The sequence below is a fragment of the Hemitrygon akajei genome, chromosome 5 (genome assembly GCF_048418815.1).
Source record: "Hemitrygon akajei chromosome 5, sHemAka1.3, whole genome shotgun sequence".
Lineage (NCBI taxonomy): Eukaryota > Metazoa > Chordata > Chondrichthyes > Myliobatiformes > Dasyatidae > Hemitrygon > Hemitrygon akajei.
In genome coordinates, this window is record NC_133128.1 from 121839096 (window position 1) to 121855764 (window position 16669).

Below are 16669 nucleotides of genomic sequence, written 5' to 3' on the forward strand. Positions count from 1 at the left end.
GCAACTTGATGGAGGTGTGGCAGACGATATGAGGCATAGATTGGGTGAACAGCCGGAGACTTTTTACCAGGGCAGAAATGGCTAATACAAGAGGGGATCATTTTAAGGTGATTGGCAGAAAGTATGGGGGGAGGAATGTCAGAAGTAGGGTTTTTACAGAGTGGTGAGTGCATGGGACACGCTACCAGGAGAGGTGACAGATTAAAAGTCTCTTAGATAGGCACGTAGATGAAAGAAAACTGGAAAGTCATGTAGGAGAGAAGGGTTAGATTGCTCTTGGAGCAGGTTAAACGTTCTAGACACTATCTGGACCGAGAGGCCTGTACAGCGATACTGTTCTACGGTCTCACTTCCTGGTTACGGTACCGGAAGTACCATCCCTCTTTATGACGAACGTTCCGGTTAGTGACGCATCATCAACAACAACAACAAAAGATGGCGACGGCTGAGGGCGAGCGGCCGGGCCCCGGGGGAGAGGCGGCACCGGCTCAGATCCCGGTTCCCAGAGGAGAGGTGGCGGCGGCGGTTCCGGCCCCGATTCCCGACCCCTCCCGCGAGGGGGACCCCGGATCGAGTCAGGGACCTGGGGGAGAGGCGGTTCCGGGATGCGAGGATAGCGGCGATCTGCAGCGGACCGAGGCCCGGCTTGGCCGGTTGCTGGCTCAGTGCGAGCCCGGACTGCTGCTGTTACAGAGCCTGTTGGTGTGGGAGCGGCCGGCGCACAGCGTCCTCATGTTGCTCGGCCTGAGCGGAGTTTTCTGGTAAAGTACCGGCTCACCTTTCCCAACCCACCCCATCACCACATACAGCCCCTCCTGTCCCGGCCCTCCCTACCTACCCCACGCAGCCCCTCCTGTCCCAGCCCTCCCTACCTACCCCACGCAGCCCCTCCTGTCCCAGCCCTCCCTACCTACCCCACGCAGCCCCTCCTGTCCCAGCTCTCCCTACCTACCCCACACACCCCCTCCTGTCCCGGCCCTCCCTACCTACCCCACGCAGCCCCTCCTGTCCCAGCCCTCCCTACCTACCCCACACAGCCCCTCCTGTCCCGGCCCTCCCTACCTACCCCACGCAGCCCCTCCTGTCCCGGCCCTCCCTACCTACCCCACGCAGCCCCTCCTGTCCCGGCCCTCCCTACCTACCCCACGCAGCCCCTCCTGTCCCAACCCGCCCCTCCACCGCAAACAGCCCCTCTCCCCACCGCCTACCACACAGCCTCTCCTCACCGGCGCCCCCCCCCCCCCCAGCACATCGAACCACGCCTGCCGAGACCCCCTCCTGCAACCAGCCGCTGACCCATCGGCGGTGACCTCTCGCTCCACACAGCCTCTCTCAATCTATGTGACCCCCGCCCCACACAGCCCTTCCTCAGCGACGGAAACCACCAGCCCACCCCACCCCTGTCGTCTCCCTACCGGCAGTGACTCGGTACCGGCGACAGTCAGCCCGCGCCGTCGGCACCGCTCCACGTTACACAGACTCGCATTAACCCGAGCGATGTCTGGGGAAGATGCCGCGATAAACCGACGGCACACCCTCCTTTGCAACCTATTTTTCAGTAGAGCTGGCGTGCGGAGCGAAAGCCTTCTCTTCTGTTTGTACGTTATCTGTAGTCTCAGTAACCAGGAACGTTAGGCTGCCATTTATGCCCGTCCTTAAACGCAATGTATTATAGCTGAAATCTTCTTCCAATGTTTTAAAGACATTGTACACCTACTGTTTATAGTCAATTTATATTGTGGAAAGAGCCTGTTTTGTCCCTTGGTGTAACAACCAGGTATCTACCTGAGCCTTAACAGTGCTTTTCAGGAATCTATCATGATTGTTCTGTTTCAGTCAGTCTTTACACAAATTTATTATAGGCAGATCATATTGAACCAACTTCATGATGTAATAGTGAGACTTAGCGGTTTGTATTTCCTCACTCTTCCCAATTGGAATTGCTTTATTATTGTTACATGTATGGAGGTGCAGTGAAAGGGTTGTCTTGCGTACATTGTGAAGCCAAGAGTCCATCTTACTGTACTAGGTAGAATCTGTCCTTGAGCCTGGTGTATGTGCTTCTCAGGCTTTTCCATCATCTTGATGGGAGGGGGGAGAAGCAAGTGTGGGGTGGGTTGGGGTCTGCCTTACCGAGGCAGTGAGAAGTGTGGACAGAGTCCACGAAGAGGAGGCGGGTTGCTGTGTTGTTGCCAGCTGTGTCCTCAACACCCTGCGTTTTTTTTTGCGGTCACATGCAGAGCAGTTGTCGTGGCAAGCCGTGATGCATCTGGATAGGGGGAAGAAGCAGAGTTAGTGGAGAGATCTTTCAGAGTTTTGATCTTGAGCTTCTTCTGTGTTACGAAATTCCATGATTATTAATACCCCCTCCTCAAAGTCCATGGGAGAGAAGTTGAGGAAGGGTGAGGACTTGGAAGAGTTGAGCTGGGGAGGGGTGTGGAGGGGAGTTATGTTTGTGGAGGTGAAGTTGTTACCTGGTTTGGGTGATAGTGAGGAGTTCTTCATTTCTTTGTTGTGATCAGTACTGAACACAGCGTTTCTCGACAGGTTGTTCTCCTCCACTTCGCTCCGCCCTCTCTTCCTGATCAGTTTGTCATTGCTGGGAATTGTGCTGTTGGATCATTGGAAGAGCGGTCTGTGGGACCACATCATGGGTAAGTATATCTGTATTCTGAATCCTGGTGTAAGCTACTTGTACCTCTATTACTTTTCATGCAACACACACAAAATGCTGGTGGTACGCAGCAGGCCAGGCAGCATCTATAGGAAGAAGCACTGTCGACGTTTCGGGCCGAGACCCTTCATCAGGACTAACTAAAAGGAAAGATAGTAAGAGATTTGAAAGTAGGAGGGGGAGGGGAAAATGCGAAATGATAGGAGAAGACAGGAGGGGGTGGGTTGAAGCTAAGAGCTGGAAAGGTGTTTGGCAAAAGGGTTACAGAGCTGGAGAAAGGAAAGGATCATGGGACGGGAGGCCTAGAGAGAAAGAAAGTGGGAGGGGAGCACCAGAGGGAGATGGAGAGCAAGCAGAGTGATGGGCGGAGAGAGGAAAAATAAGGGGAGGGGGAAAAAACTAAATAAATCAGGGATGGGGTAAGAAGGGGAGGAGGAGCATTAACGGAAGTTAGAGAAGTCAATGTTCATGCTATCAGGTTGGAGGCTACCCAGACGGTATATAAGGTGTTGTTCCTCCAACCTGAGTGTGGCTTCATCTTGACAGTAGAGGAGGCCATGGATAGACGTTATTACTTTTCATCACCTTTTTGAACCTTGGTTCCAGCACACTATCACCTCTTTAGTCCTGATATCCTCTTTTACCCCTGTTGCCTCCTTTCTTACCCAAGCCATCCTCAGCAGCCTCCCTCTGCTCAGGCAGTGTAGCCTTCCCTCTGCCCATCTACAAAGACCACTGCCACAAGAAAGCACTGTCCATCATCGAGGACCCCCACCATCCAGGCCGTGCTCTCTTCTGGCTACTGCCACCAGGAAGGAGATGCTGGAGCCTCAGGACACGCACCATCGGTTTCAGGAACTGTTGTTATCTTTCAACCATCAGATTCCTGAACCAGCATGGATAACTTCACTTACCTCAACTCTGAACTGATTCCACAACCGATGGACTCATTTTCAAGGACTTGTGTTCTCAGTGTTTATTTATTTATCTATTGTATTTGCACAAATTGCCTTTAGCACATTGGTTATTGTCGGTCTTTGCTCGTGTGTAGTTTTTCATTGATTCTAGTTGTATGTTTTACTGTGAACGGCTGCAAGAAAATGAATCTGTGTGGTATATGTGACATATACATATTTGGATAATAAGTTTACTTTTGAACAGTGAGTGCACTTGTGCCCTCTCATCCCAGCATTGTAATATGTGTGCCAGGAGTCAGTCATTGCTTTCAAGAAGCTGATTTGATTTTTCTTTCTTTCCCTACAGTGCAACACCCAGTGGATGAAGATGGGAGGTACATTTCCCACTACACTAACTGCTGTATCTTCTCCAGGTTGATGGGGACCTGATCTTATGTAGGAAAGTCTTCCAGGTGGTGTAGCCCCAGGAAAGGCAAAAATGGATGTGGGGTGGGAGTACTGACATAGAACATCGGACAGTACAGTACGATGTTGTGCCGACCTTTTAACCTACTCCGAGATCAGTCCAACCCTTCCCTCCTACACAGCTCTCCATCTTTTCTCATTACCTAAAAGTGGCTTAAATGTTCATACTGACAATCTATCTGCCACTGCCACCACTCTTGACAGTGCATTCCGCACACCCGTCACTCTCTGTGTCTAAAAAAGATATAAATAACCTACCCCTCACCCTCCTCCGACACTTTCCTTCAAGCACAAACATTTTCCCTCTGGTATTAGCCATTCCACTCTGGGGGAAAGAGTTGCTGGATGTCCACTCTGTCCATTCCTGATTAAGGAAAGCATTTTAATTTTGAAAAGAAAGTAAGGATAGAACCTGTTGGGTTGAAGTTTAGAGTTAAGAGGTATGATGGAATCTTGTAGGTTTCCAAAAACAGAAGAGGAAATTTATAGGGCCTTTTAAATGTTCAAGAACATTTAGATACGGGGAGATTTTAATTACCCTAATACTGATTGGGACGATGTTAAAGGACAAAGAAGAACCCTGAAGTGTGTTTAGGAGAGCTCCTTTGACCTGTGTGATTTTGGCCCACCTAAAAAAGGTGGGAGAACCTGGTTAAGGTTCAACAGACAGGGAAAGTGGGAGAACCAGGCTGGGGTTCCACAGACGGGGAAAGTGGGAGAAACGGGCTGGGGTTTCTCAGCCGGGGAAGGTGGGAGAACCAGGCTGGGGTTTCTCAGCCGGGGAAGGTGGGAGAACCAGGCTGGGGTTTCTCAGCCGGGGAAGGTGGGAGAACCGGGCTGGGGTTTCTCAGCCGGGGAAGGTGGGAGAACCGGGCTGGGGTTTCTCAGGCCGGGGAAGGTGGGAGAAGCGGGCTGGGGTTTCTCAGCCGGGGAAGGTGGGAGAAGCGGGCTGGGGTTTCTCAGCCGGGGAAAGTGGGAGAAGCGGGCTGGGGTTTCTCAGCCGGGGAAAGTGGGAGAAACGGGCTGGGGTTTCTCAGCCGGGGAAGGTGGGAGAAGCGGGCTGGGGTTTCTCAGCCGGGGAAGGTGGGAGAAGCGGGCTGGGGTTTCTCAGCCGGGGAAGGTGGGAGAAGCGGGCTGGGGTTTCTCAGCCGGGGAAGGTGGGAGAAGCGGGCTGGGGTTTCTCAGCCGGGGAAGGTGGGAGAAGCGGGCTGGGGTTTCTCAGCCGGGGAAGGTGGGAGAACCGGGCTGGGGTTTCTCAGCCGGGGAAGGTGGGAGAAGCGGGCTGGGGTTTCTCAGCCGGGGAAAGTGGGAGAAGCGGGCTGGGGTTTCTCAGCCGGGGAAGGTGGGAGAAGCGGGCTGGGGTTTCTCAGCCGGGGAAAGTGGGAGAAGCGGGCTGGGGTTTCTCAGCCGGGGAAGGTGGGAGAAGCGGGCTGGGGTTTCTCAGCCGGGGAAGGTGGGAGAAGCGGGCTGGGGTTTCTCAGCCGGGGAAGGTGGGAGAAGCGGGCTGGGGTTTCTCAGCCGGGGAAAGTGGGAGAAACGGGCTGGGGTTTCTCAGCCGGGGAAGGTGGGAGAAGCGGGCTGGGGTTTCTCAGCCGGGGAAGGTGGGAGAAGCGGGCTGGGGTTTCTCAGCCGGGGAAGGTGGGAGAAGCGGGCTGGGGTTTCTCAGCCGGGGAAGGTGGGAGAAGCGGGCTGGGGTTTCTCAGCCGGGGAAGGTGGGAGAAGCGGGCTGGGGTTTCTCAGCCGGGGAAGGTGGGAGAAAGGGGCTGGGGTTTCTCAGCCGGGGAAGGTGGGAGAATCGGGCTGGGGTTTCTCAGTCAGGGAAGATGAATCAGGTTTGGTGAAGTAATGAGGAAGTTGGTGAATGATAAAATTAGAAGGGAGTGTTCATTGTCTAGTCAGGTGAATTCTTCAAGCAAGAATCGGGCAAGTACAGTAAGTTGAGACAAAGTGAAGAGGATATGTTCAAATTAGAATATTTAACATGAAAGGAAAATCATCTCCTGGCTCAAATAATCACAAAGCAAGAGGCAGGATTGGGGGGAAAAAAGGAGTTCCTGTGATCAAACTTGGCTATCCTGACTGGTTTGTTCTGGCATGGATTCTGTGGGCTAAATGGTATCACAGAACAAGGAAGTGGCCATTTGGCTGCCATGCCTATGCTGACCGATGCAGACCCATCTGTGCTGAACTGAGAGTTCAAAGTTAGTGTGTGTTTTGGGTCACTGGGTCTCTGTCAACAGAGCATGCACTAACTTAACAAGTTGTGAGGATTTAATTTCATTGCTGTGTGACTGAGGTTCACAAAGGTCATATTCAAGGATAAGCCTCCTGGGTTGGATTCGATATACCCCAGGTTACTGCGGGAAGTGAGGGAAGAGATTTTTAGGCCCTCCATCATCTCTTGAAACCAGAGCACAAGGTTATTACCCAGGTTTTTAGCATTGTGGAAGAACAGAGGAACTGATGCCTCAAAGTAGCTGTGGAGGTTGATGGGGCATTAATAGTATGAGGTAATGTTGCAGCTCTGTAAAACCCTGATTAGACCACCCTTGGAATATTGTGTTCAGATCTGTTTGCCTCATTATAGGAAGGATGTGGAAGCTTTAGAGAGGGTGCAGGGGAGATTTACCAGGATGCTGCCCGGATTAGAGAGGGTGCAAAAGGAGATTTGCCAGGATGCTGCCTGGATTAGAGAGCATGTCTTACAAGGATAGGCTGAGAGAGCTATGGCTCTGCTCTTTGAAGTGGACAGCCCAGGGCAGAATGGCCAATACCAGAGGACATCTCTGTTTAAAGTGAGTAAGGAAAGTTTATTTTTTCATTGCAGAGTGTGGAGTGGGTATCTGGAATGCACTGCAAGAGGTAGTGGTAGAAGCTGTTGCTTTAGGGCACTGAAGAAGCTCTTCGATAGACGCATGAAAGGGAAATGCGGAGGGTTATGGGCAATGTAAAAGGGAAGGGTTAGATTATTCATGGAGCATTGTGGGTTGAGGAGCCTGTACTGTACTATTATGTCTTGGAGACGACAGGACATTACTGATCAGTGTCAGATGGGAATGGTCTGGTAGTCCTGGCATCTCACCAATGGAGGGACAATGTCTGCTCCCTGCCTCCTGCAATGGCATAAACTGCCATGTGCCAGTCACTCTCATCCCGTACTCGTTCACCCAACCCCTGCCTGATCTACTGCAGATTAATCTTTTGGTTATTCTTTGCATCCAGTGATGGAAACCCCACCAGACCTCGGCTCCTCAGACTGCCTGATCTTTGCCATTATCTCGCAGAGAGCTGGGTGGCTTTCAAACTCTACCTGAAAGAGGTGCTGGAGTACAAGACGCAGAACCCAGGCAAGGTGTGTGGAGTACCAAGGGTAATTGTGTGTGTGCCTACTCAGCTTTCTGCATGTGCAAGTGTTTGGGTGTGTGTGGACAGACCAATAGAGGAGTCAGAAGGAACAGTGAGAGAGAATGGAGTGAGTGTGACGGTGATGGCAGGATTACAGAAACAGCAAATAAAGAGGATTGCAGTGTATTGCTGCAGTGGAAGGTTTTATTCGGAACAGATACCTGTTTAATTTGCCTTTATTTGAAGACTTGGAGTCTGTCATGACTGAACTGTGCCCGTTTTATTTTTAGTTTTGTCTGAAGATGTGCATGGGCTCTTCAGCATTGGCTGTGATTGGACATTATATCCCCGGAATCATGATATCTTACATCTTCAGTGAGTATATTTATCCCAAGGGAATGTCAGATTATAGAAGTAGTCGGGCAAAGCTGGGGGTTAACGCTAGGTCAACATAGCCACAGAACAGCGGCAAAGACAGAATAACAGGGAAACAGCAGGCTCTCCAGCTGTCCCTTTTAGTGGTTTTGGGATTGTGTGTTAGTGTGAGTAGCTGGCATCTTCTCTAATGCAGACCCCAGTGTTAGAATCATATACCGCACCCCCAGAGCAGAGCAGAACACGTTATGTAAAAATAACACTCCCACTACATTGTATGGCCAATCACCCTCTGAGCAGGGACAACATTATATTATAACACACTCGACATTGTCCTGTAAATCAGTCCCAGGGCATGGTCAGCACAGCTGAGACAGAGGCTGGAGTGGCTGGGAGTCTTTGGAATGTCAGTCACTGGTCCTTTTTTATGTGTTACAGTATTGAGTCTGCTGCTGTGGCCTCTGGTGGTTTATCACGAGCTCATCCAGAAGATGTACACAGGTTTGGAGCCATTGCTGATGAAACTGGATTACAGCATGAAAGGCAGCACTCAGCACCGGCAGAGGGACAGGAAGAGTAAGTCATGGCTCCGGAGCTGACTCTTATCAAACTACAGGGGTGGAGGGTGGGTGTGGGGTTATAGGATAGGGCAAATCGCCGCCTTTATCTGGGGGGGGGAGGGGGGAAGTGGGAGGAGCTGGTCCAGAGGTGATGTTCCAGCATAGGAAATCTGTGGTCAGACCCGCTTCGTGTGTCAGAAACTAACAAAGACTGATGCTATAGATGGACCACATTGACCTGAATGATCAGGGCTGAAAGGGTTAATCAGGGGATCATCTGGGGTTAGCACTGACCCTGTTGATGGGCTGAAGGGGTTAATAAGCATTGACCATACTGATGAAGGCTGAAGGGGTTAAAACCTACCCAGGTTTGTATCAATGTGAGTTTAGAAGATCATAAATTCAAGAGATTCTGCACATGCTGGAAACCTTGAACACAACAAATCTTGAAGACACAAATAAAGATGTCTATTTGACAATTTTGATGCAATGAAAGGTTACAGAAGCAAGGTGGTGGAAATCAGAAATTAAAAAAAATGCTGCTGTATTCATTAGGTTTGGCAAAATCTACTACTAACCTTATTGAGGTAACAAAGGCGAAAGGGGACGGATTTTAGTAAGGTGTTTGATAAGTTCCTTTATTTGGGGGCTCATCCAGAAGATTAATTTGCATGGGATTATGGTACTGGTCTGTTTAGATTCAGGACTGGGTTTGTCCACAGTAGTGGTCGATGGTACTTAACCTCGTGACTGGTGGTGATCCACGGTTCCTCTGCTGTTTGTGACACACGCTCAGTGGGCACTTTATTAGGTACACCTGTACACCCACTTGTTACTGCAAATATCTGATCAATCGTGTGGCAGCACCTCAAAGCATGCAGACATGGTCATGAGGTTCAGTTGTTCAAACCAAACATCAAAATGGTGAAGGAATGTGACCATGACTAATGACTTTGACCATGGGATGATTGTTGGTGCCAGACAGGGTAATTTGAGAATCTCAGAAGCTGCTGATCTGGGCTTTTCATCCACAACTGTATTGATAGAAAATGGTACCAAAAAAAATTTCACTGAATGGCTGTTCTGTGGTCAAAAGCACCTTGTTAATGAGAGAGGTCAGAGGAAAATGGCCAGACTGGTTCAAGCTGACTGGAAGGCCACAGTAACTCAAATAACCACACATTGCAACAGTGGTGTGCAAGAGAGCTCTTCTGAACAAGACATTGAACCTTGAAGTTTGGATTGGCTACAACAACAGAAGACCACAAACATGCATTGAGTGGCCTCTGTATTAGGTATAGAAGGCACTAAATAAAGTAGCCACTGGGTGTATAAAATTCCCTGGATGAAAGTGTGGGTGGTTAGGTTGGGAGATTGCAGACAATATTGGTGATGTAGTGGACAGTGAGGCAGGATATAGATCAGTTACAGAATGAGTGGAGAAAAGGCAGATGGAGTTTATCCAGCTCAGCGTGAAGGGTTGTGCTCCAGCAGATCAAATGTAAAGGGACTGTACATTTAATGACATGATCTTTAAGCATGTTCATGTGCAGAAGGTGCAGTTTGCTAAGTTTCCTGACTCGCATGCATAGGGTAGTGAGAAAGGCATCAGGTCGGTTTGCATTCAAAGGCCGAGACACTGAATATAAAAATTGGACATTCTGTTGCAGTTTGGTTAGACTGGGCTTCTGTATATTGTTCTGACCACCACACTATAAGAAGTACAGAAGAGATTCGCCCACACGTTGCCAGGAATGGAAGGCTGCAGTTAAAAGGAAAGATTGAATAAACTGGGTTTATTCTCACTGCAATATAGGAGGCTGAGGGGTTTTTTTTTTTTTGCATTGTATCCAGTCAAGATGGCACTGAGCTGCAGTCCCTGAGTTCGTGGCTCAGGCTTGGCTGTTTTTCAGGTTGTAGGGATGATTTGGGGACAAGAGGGAATTAAGGGTCAAGTTAGAGTTTGGGACAGGTATATGGGGAGTTAGAGTTCAGGATAGAGTCTGGTCCTCTGCTCTGTGTTTAAAAGCCAGCATTGTATACGTGGAACATCCATGGTCAGATATTGACCTGGCAGACCATTAGGACGAGGACTGGTGCTTCCCTCCCACCCTCTGGGTCAGTCAGTTGGCTGTGTATTCCAGGATTGTTCAGCTGGGAAGGAGGCACAGGGGCTGGGTACGTGACTCGGTGAGACCGAATTCGAGCTCCTCATTTGTCATCACCAGTGAGCTCTGGGGTCGATAACAAAAATCGAAGCCGGAAGCCTGGGTCTGAGATTCTTGAGTTCACTGAGGAGTCAAAGGCCAATGTCTAAATCCCCAAGTCCACTGGAGGCTGAAGATTGCCTGCCTTGGGGTTGGAGGACTGTGTATGTGTGTGGGTAGGTGGCAGGGAGGAATGGGGCTTGTTGTGTTCTCTCTTGTTTAGCCGAACATGATGGGCATGCTGTGCCAGCTGCAGGATATGTGGGCTCCCCCAGCACATCGTTAGTTGTTGGTTGTAAATGCAAATGACATATGTCACATCTACATCGAAACATACAGTGAAAAATGAATCTGAATCATTTAGCGGTTTGCAGAATTGAGGGAGTAATTACAACAAATAAAGTTTTTTTTCCTCAGTGGAGGGTGAGTCTAGGACTGAGGGTGCAGGTCATGGCTGTGATCAGACAATATGGTGTGCTATTTATGAAAGCTGTTGTGGGGATAGTCAGCTGAACTGGAGCTGAGCTTAACCTGTATAATAGCCTATTGCATGTTTTGTTTATGGCACTGGTATGGGTCTGTAGCTCTGTTAACAATGTGCATTTTCTCCAGCCCTCTTCTATTTGTCTCTCTTTTCTGTTTGAGATAATACACAGTATTTAGCTGGTAATCTGTATAACCATGTTCACCTTTTCTGCCTGCTGTCTCTACTCCCTTTGGATTACTGTAAGCAATTCCCATATTGGCTGACAGGCTGAACACATGCAGGTCTTTGCTCCTCAGATTGGGTGAGTCGGGAATTAGAGGTCATAGGTTAAGGGTGAAAGGTGACATATCATGAAAGGTCAATTATGGATAACTCTGAACATCCTCTACATAGCACCATCCAGAGACAGAGAAGCAGTTTCAGCGACAGGTTACTATCGATGCAATGCTCCTCAGACAGGATGAAGAGGTCAATACTCCCCAATGCCATTAGGCTTTACAATTCTACCGCCAGGACTTAAGAACTTTTTAAAAGCTATTATTAATGCTTTTTGAGATAGTGATTTAGATGCATATCATATTTTTTTTTACTGAGTTAAGTATTGTATGTAATTAGTTTTGCTACAACAAGTGTATGGGACATTGGAAAAAAAGTTGAATTTCCCCATGGGGATGAATAAAGTATCTATCTATCTATCTATCTATCTATTTAAGAGGAACCTGAGGGGAAACTTCTTTACTCGGAGGGTGATGTGAGTGTGTGGAACGAGGTGCCAGTGGAAGTGGCAGATGTGGTTTGATTGCCACATTTAAGAAAAGTGTGGATAAGAACATTCATGGGAGGGACTTGGAGAGCTATGGTCCATGAGAAAGTAGATGGGATTAGGTCAGCATGGACTAGATGGACTGAAAGGTCTGTTTTTGTGCTGGTGTACTTTTTGACCCATTAATATTCCATCATTTTAAATCCTTGTCAATGGTGCCCTTCCTCTTTCCCTTTCTCCCAAATTCTCTCTCCTCTCCAGCCACATTTCCTTCTTTAGCCTTTTACCTCCCAGCTTCTCACTTCATCCTCCCCTCCCTCACACACCCACCTTCCTCTTCGCGTGGTCTTGCCTATCCACTTCTAGCTTGTACTCCTTCCCCTCTCCCCACCACCTTATTGTGGTTTCTGCCGCCTTCCTCTCTAATCTTGATGAAGGGTCTCAGCCCTCAACTGATCTTTATTCCTCTCAAATGCTGAGTTCCTCCAGCACTTTGTATCGATTTCTCTTTAACTTTGATAGATAGGGAGACAGTTCAGCCCAATGAGTCCATTCTGTCCCTCAGAGCATTCCCACTCTCGTTTCTCCACATAACTCTGGAGCCAGACAGCTACCCTGATTTTTGCACTTGCGCTCCCCCCCCCCCCCCCCAATACCAGGAGAAATTATCTGTGATAACTTAGCCTATATTTATAATTGCCTTTCTTCTCTACTTTTCCTTCTCATCCTGTTCTGACCTTTAGCTTCTGATTTTTTTTTTAATTGTCCCACTTTTCCTACCCTTGTTCTCCCATTTCCCCACCGAACCACTTACTGCTCTCCTCTTCCTAAGGTTCCAGTGCTGTTTACAGTTCCCTAAGGACTTTGTTGCAGATTGTGGTTTGTGCTTTTCAGAGAAACTGGTGAAACCAGAGAGCTGCGACGAGCCGACAGCAGAGACGGAGAGTGAGAGCGAGGCCGAGCTTTCCTGCTTTAATTCTAAGGTACTGGACTAGCCACAGTGTTCCTTTAACTGCAGCTCTTTTGTGGATGTTCACAAGGTCTCCGTCACTCACACTGCTATTTATTTGCACAGATTATCCGTACAGCACCCTCAATAACAAGCAGGATTAACCTATGACCACTAGAATCGTTTCTAAATTTCAACAAGTTTGGTCAGTTTCCACAAGAAAGCGATGGGTATTAGATTGAATGGGAAATTGATGAGAGCTGTGGGAAGCTAAACTTCAGGAGCATTTAGTGCGTTTTGTGTACTAGTGTCAAACTTCTGTGTTTGATGAGAAGGTCCCACAGGTTTGGGGTGAGGGAGAGATCCGTAGAATTCAGTTTGAAAAGCAATAGTGGTGGCTGTGTTGATATGTGAATGAACCAAGAAGTTGAGTTGGAGCGGTGGAATGAAAACCAGTACCAAGTGGTTGAGGTCCAATAATTTTCAGTTAACAATCTAGGCCAAAACTCTACAATATCATTTAATGGTGGACAATTAAACAGCTAATCTAGGGAGAAAGCTCCAAGATCATCTCTGCCTTCCACAGCGATGGAACCTAGCATGTATTAAGAATGTCTCTTTTCCACAGTGATATAGCCCAACATGAATGTGAAGAACATCCCCTCCACGGTTACTTCTCACCTTAACCCGTGCTATCAAAGTTTGAGACTGATGGATGGAATGGGGGCTCTGAGCCTTCGCAACATTTCCAGTGTAATGCTGACTATTAGGACTCCAGCACCAGCCCTGCCCGTAGTGGAGCAATTCCATATTAGCTCCAACAATGGAACTTTCCCATTGTGCAACATTACCCAGTGGATAAGCAGAGCAAATCCCATTCCGTCAGTCTACTCTGTCATCTCCCAAACAACGGAAGATGTCGCTGGTATTACATCAAGGCACCGGTTAACCAGTATCGTGCTCAGCTTTAATTCCATGAGGACCATGGCTAAATTCCAGAGATGATGTAAATGATTTGTCCTCATGTTCAAGTGCTGGGAAAATCCCCCATGGTGCACTCGTCCAGATTTAATCAAGTGGGTTCCAAGGTGGCTCGTTAAGTGGAATGCAAAGTTGATTTGGTAACAGAAGACAGAGGGTAGTGGTGGAGGGATGTTTTTTTTATCAGTCTGTGACCAGTGGTGTTCCACAAGGATTGGTGCTGAGAGCCTTGGTTTGTAGTATTTATTAATGATTTGGATAAAAATGTAGATGGGTGGATTAGTAATTTTGCAGATGACAGGAAAAAAATGAAGTTTTGAATTGTGAGAAAGGTTGTCAAAAGACTGGATCAGTTGGAAATACGAACAGTGAAATGACTGAACTTTAATCCAGGTGCACAAGATGATGTATTTTGGGAGGTCAAATGTGAGGTGAAAGCTCACAGTAAATGCCAGGAGTATCGATGTACTGAGGGATTTTGGGGGGTACAGTACCTTGTAAAAGTATTCAACTCCCACTTCTTTGTTGAAGTAGATGAGTATTACAATCAGGGATTTTGATGAATTTAATTGATAATTTTTACGTTTGTATTTGTGAATCACATACTCCCTTTTTTCCCCCCCACAGTGGAGCCCAAAAACAGGGAAAATTAAAAACATGAAAAAGGAAAAATTAAAAAACTTAAATGTCAGCAGCTCAAAAGTATTCATCCCCCTTTGGTTACGGCAATTACAGGCAGTAGTCTTTGGATAAGTCTCTTTTAGCTTTGCACAGTGTGATGGAGCAAGATATGCTCATTCTTCCTTGTGAAATTGCTCAAGCTGTGACAGATTAGTTGGGGAGTGGCGGTGGACGACAATCTTGAGGTCTTGCCAGAGATGTTTGATTGAGTTAAGGTCGGGATTTTGACTGGGCCATTCAAGGACATCAATTTTCTTCATTTGAAGCCACTCCATGGTTGCTCTGGCAATGTGCTTTGTGTTGTTAACCTGCTGAAAGACAAACTTCCTCCCCAGTTTAACCTTTCTGGCAGGGGCAAGCAGGTTTTATCCAGGATCTCTCTGTATTTAGCAGCATTCATCTTCCCATCAATCCTGACCAGATTTCTAGTCCCTGCTGTTGAAAAGCATCCCCATAGCATGATGCTACCTCCACCATACTTTACAGTAGGTATGGTGTTACCTGGCTGATGCACAGTGTTAGATTTATGCCACATGTACCGCTTAGTGTTGAGGCCAAAAAGTTCCACTTCAGTCTCAGATGACTACAAGACCTTCTTCCACATCTTTATAGTGTCTTCTAAATGACGCTTTGCAAAGTCTTAACAGGCAAGGATATACTATTTTTTAGCCAGGGCTAATACCCTTTCTGTGCAAGGCCTTGGAGATCATAAAGTCATGAACTTTACCTCCAGTTGAAGCCACTGACGTCTGCAGCTCACTCAGAGTGACTGATGGCGTCACAGCAGCCTCTCTTACAAGTGCCGTTCTTCTCCAGCGACTAAGTTAAGAGGGGTGGCCTGACCTAGGCAGTGTGGCTGGGGCTTCATATTTTTTCCACTTTTTCATAATGATCTGCACTGCTTTTGAGATGGTCTTGTACCCTTCCCCAGATTTGTGCTTCTCCATTATCATTTCCCCAACTTGTCTTGAATGCTCTTTTGTCTTCATTTTGGTTTGGTCTGTTGAAAATCTACCATACTGCAGGACCTTACAAAGAGAAGCAGAAGTCATTCTTATAAATTCATTAAAAAGAGATGATCCTCCAATTTTCTACATTAACAAACTGGGTGAGTTGTTATGGTGATACACAGCACCTGAGGAAAGTTAGTGTAGTAATTACAAAGGGGATTAATATTTTTTCAGTATCATAATTTTTTTTTAACTTTTAGTAAACTGTTGACTGGTTTTGGAATTTTTCTTTTGACATGATGCACAATGCTTTTTAGATTAGCTCAAAAAACCCTACCTCAATATATTTTAAACTTAGAAAATGAAACAGTAAAACGTGAAAATAGTTGTGGGGGCTGAATACTTTTTCCAGGCACTGTAAGTCCACAGCACACAAGTGGATAGGGTGTTTATGGAAGGCATACAGCACACTTTCCTCATTGATCAGGACATTTACTATAAAGTTGGTAAATCCTGTTTCAAATACATAAAAGTTTGCTTAGGCCACATTTCGAGTATTGCGAGCAGTTCCTGTCCCCACACTGTAGGAAGTACGTGGAGGGTTTAAAGAGGGTGCAGAGAAAGTCACCAGGCTATTGCTTGGAGTGTTTTGTTTAATTTATTCAAGAGATTTGTGTTCCCCATAAACTAAACCAATCGTAAATCAGCAATCATCAGCTGGGCTGAAAGGCCTGTTTCTATGACTCTGACTCTAATTGCCCTTGAAGGTGGTGGGTGAGCTGCCTTCTAGAACGGCAGTAGTACTTTAGGTGTGGATCCACCTCCAGTGTTGATCGGGAGGGAGTTCCAGGATTTTAACCCTGTTACGGTGAAGGTATAGTGATATTTCCAAATCTGGGTTGTGTCATCTGCAGGGTAACCCTGTGGTTCTGGTGATCCTTTGCCTTTCCGGCTGGTAGAAGTGGTGGATTTGGATGTTGCTGCAGTGTGTTCTGCAGACAGTATAAACTGCTACCACTGTGCACTGGTGTTGGAGAGAGACTGTTGAGCTTCTTGACTTGTATTAGATGTAAGGAGAGGGTGGATTACTTCTTCTGGAGCAGCAGAAGCTGAGTAAGTATTAAAATTTGAGGGGTGCAGGCAGTTGGCCTTTCCCCCCCCATTTGTAAATATCAAATACAGAAGAGAATGAGTTTAAGGTTGGGGGGGAGATTTAAAGGCAGTGTAAGGCAATTTTTTTGTAAGAACTAGGGGAGGTGGTGAAGTAACATTTAAGGGGCATTTAGACAAATACATGAACGGGCAGAGATGGTGA

The 16669-nt window shown here is 47.4% G+C and overlaps 1 protein-coding gene across 1 annotated transcript in view; it reads left to right on the top strand.

Moving 5' to 3' along the window:
* The first annotated feature begins 405 nt into the window (after nucleotides 1–405).
* Nucleotides 406–16669, top strand: part of retreg2 (reticulophagy regulator family member 2) — a 35203-nt gene continuing 18939 nt past the window's right edge. The window contains exons 1-7 of the mRNA XM_073046342.1: nucleotides 406–761; nucleotides 2548–2654; nucleotides 3938–3965; nucleotides 7279–7408; nucleotides 7692–7776; nucleotides 8215–8352; nucleotides 12688–12776. Of these exons, the coding sequence (XP_072902443.1) occupies nucleotides 436–761; nucleotides 2548–2654; nucleotides 3938–3965; nucleotides 7279–7408; nucleotides 7692–7776; nucleotides 8215–8352; nucleotides 12688–12776 (903 nt within the window). The 5' untranslated portion in view covers nucleotides 406–435. The remainder of the gene's footprint in view (nucleotides 762–2547; nucleotides 2655–3937; nucleotides 3966–7278; nucleotides 7409–7691; nucleotides 7777–8214; nucleotides 8353–12687; nucleotides 12777–16669) is intronic.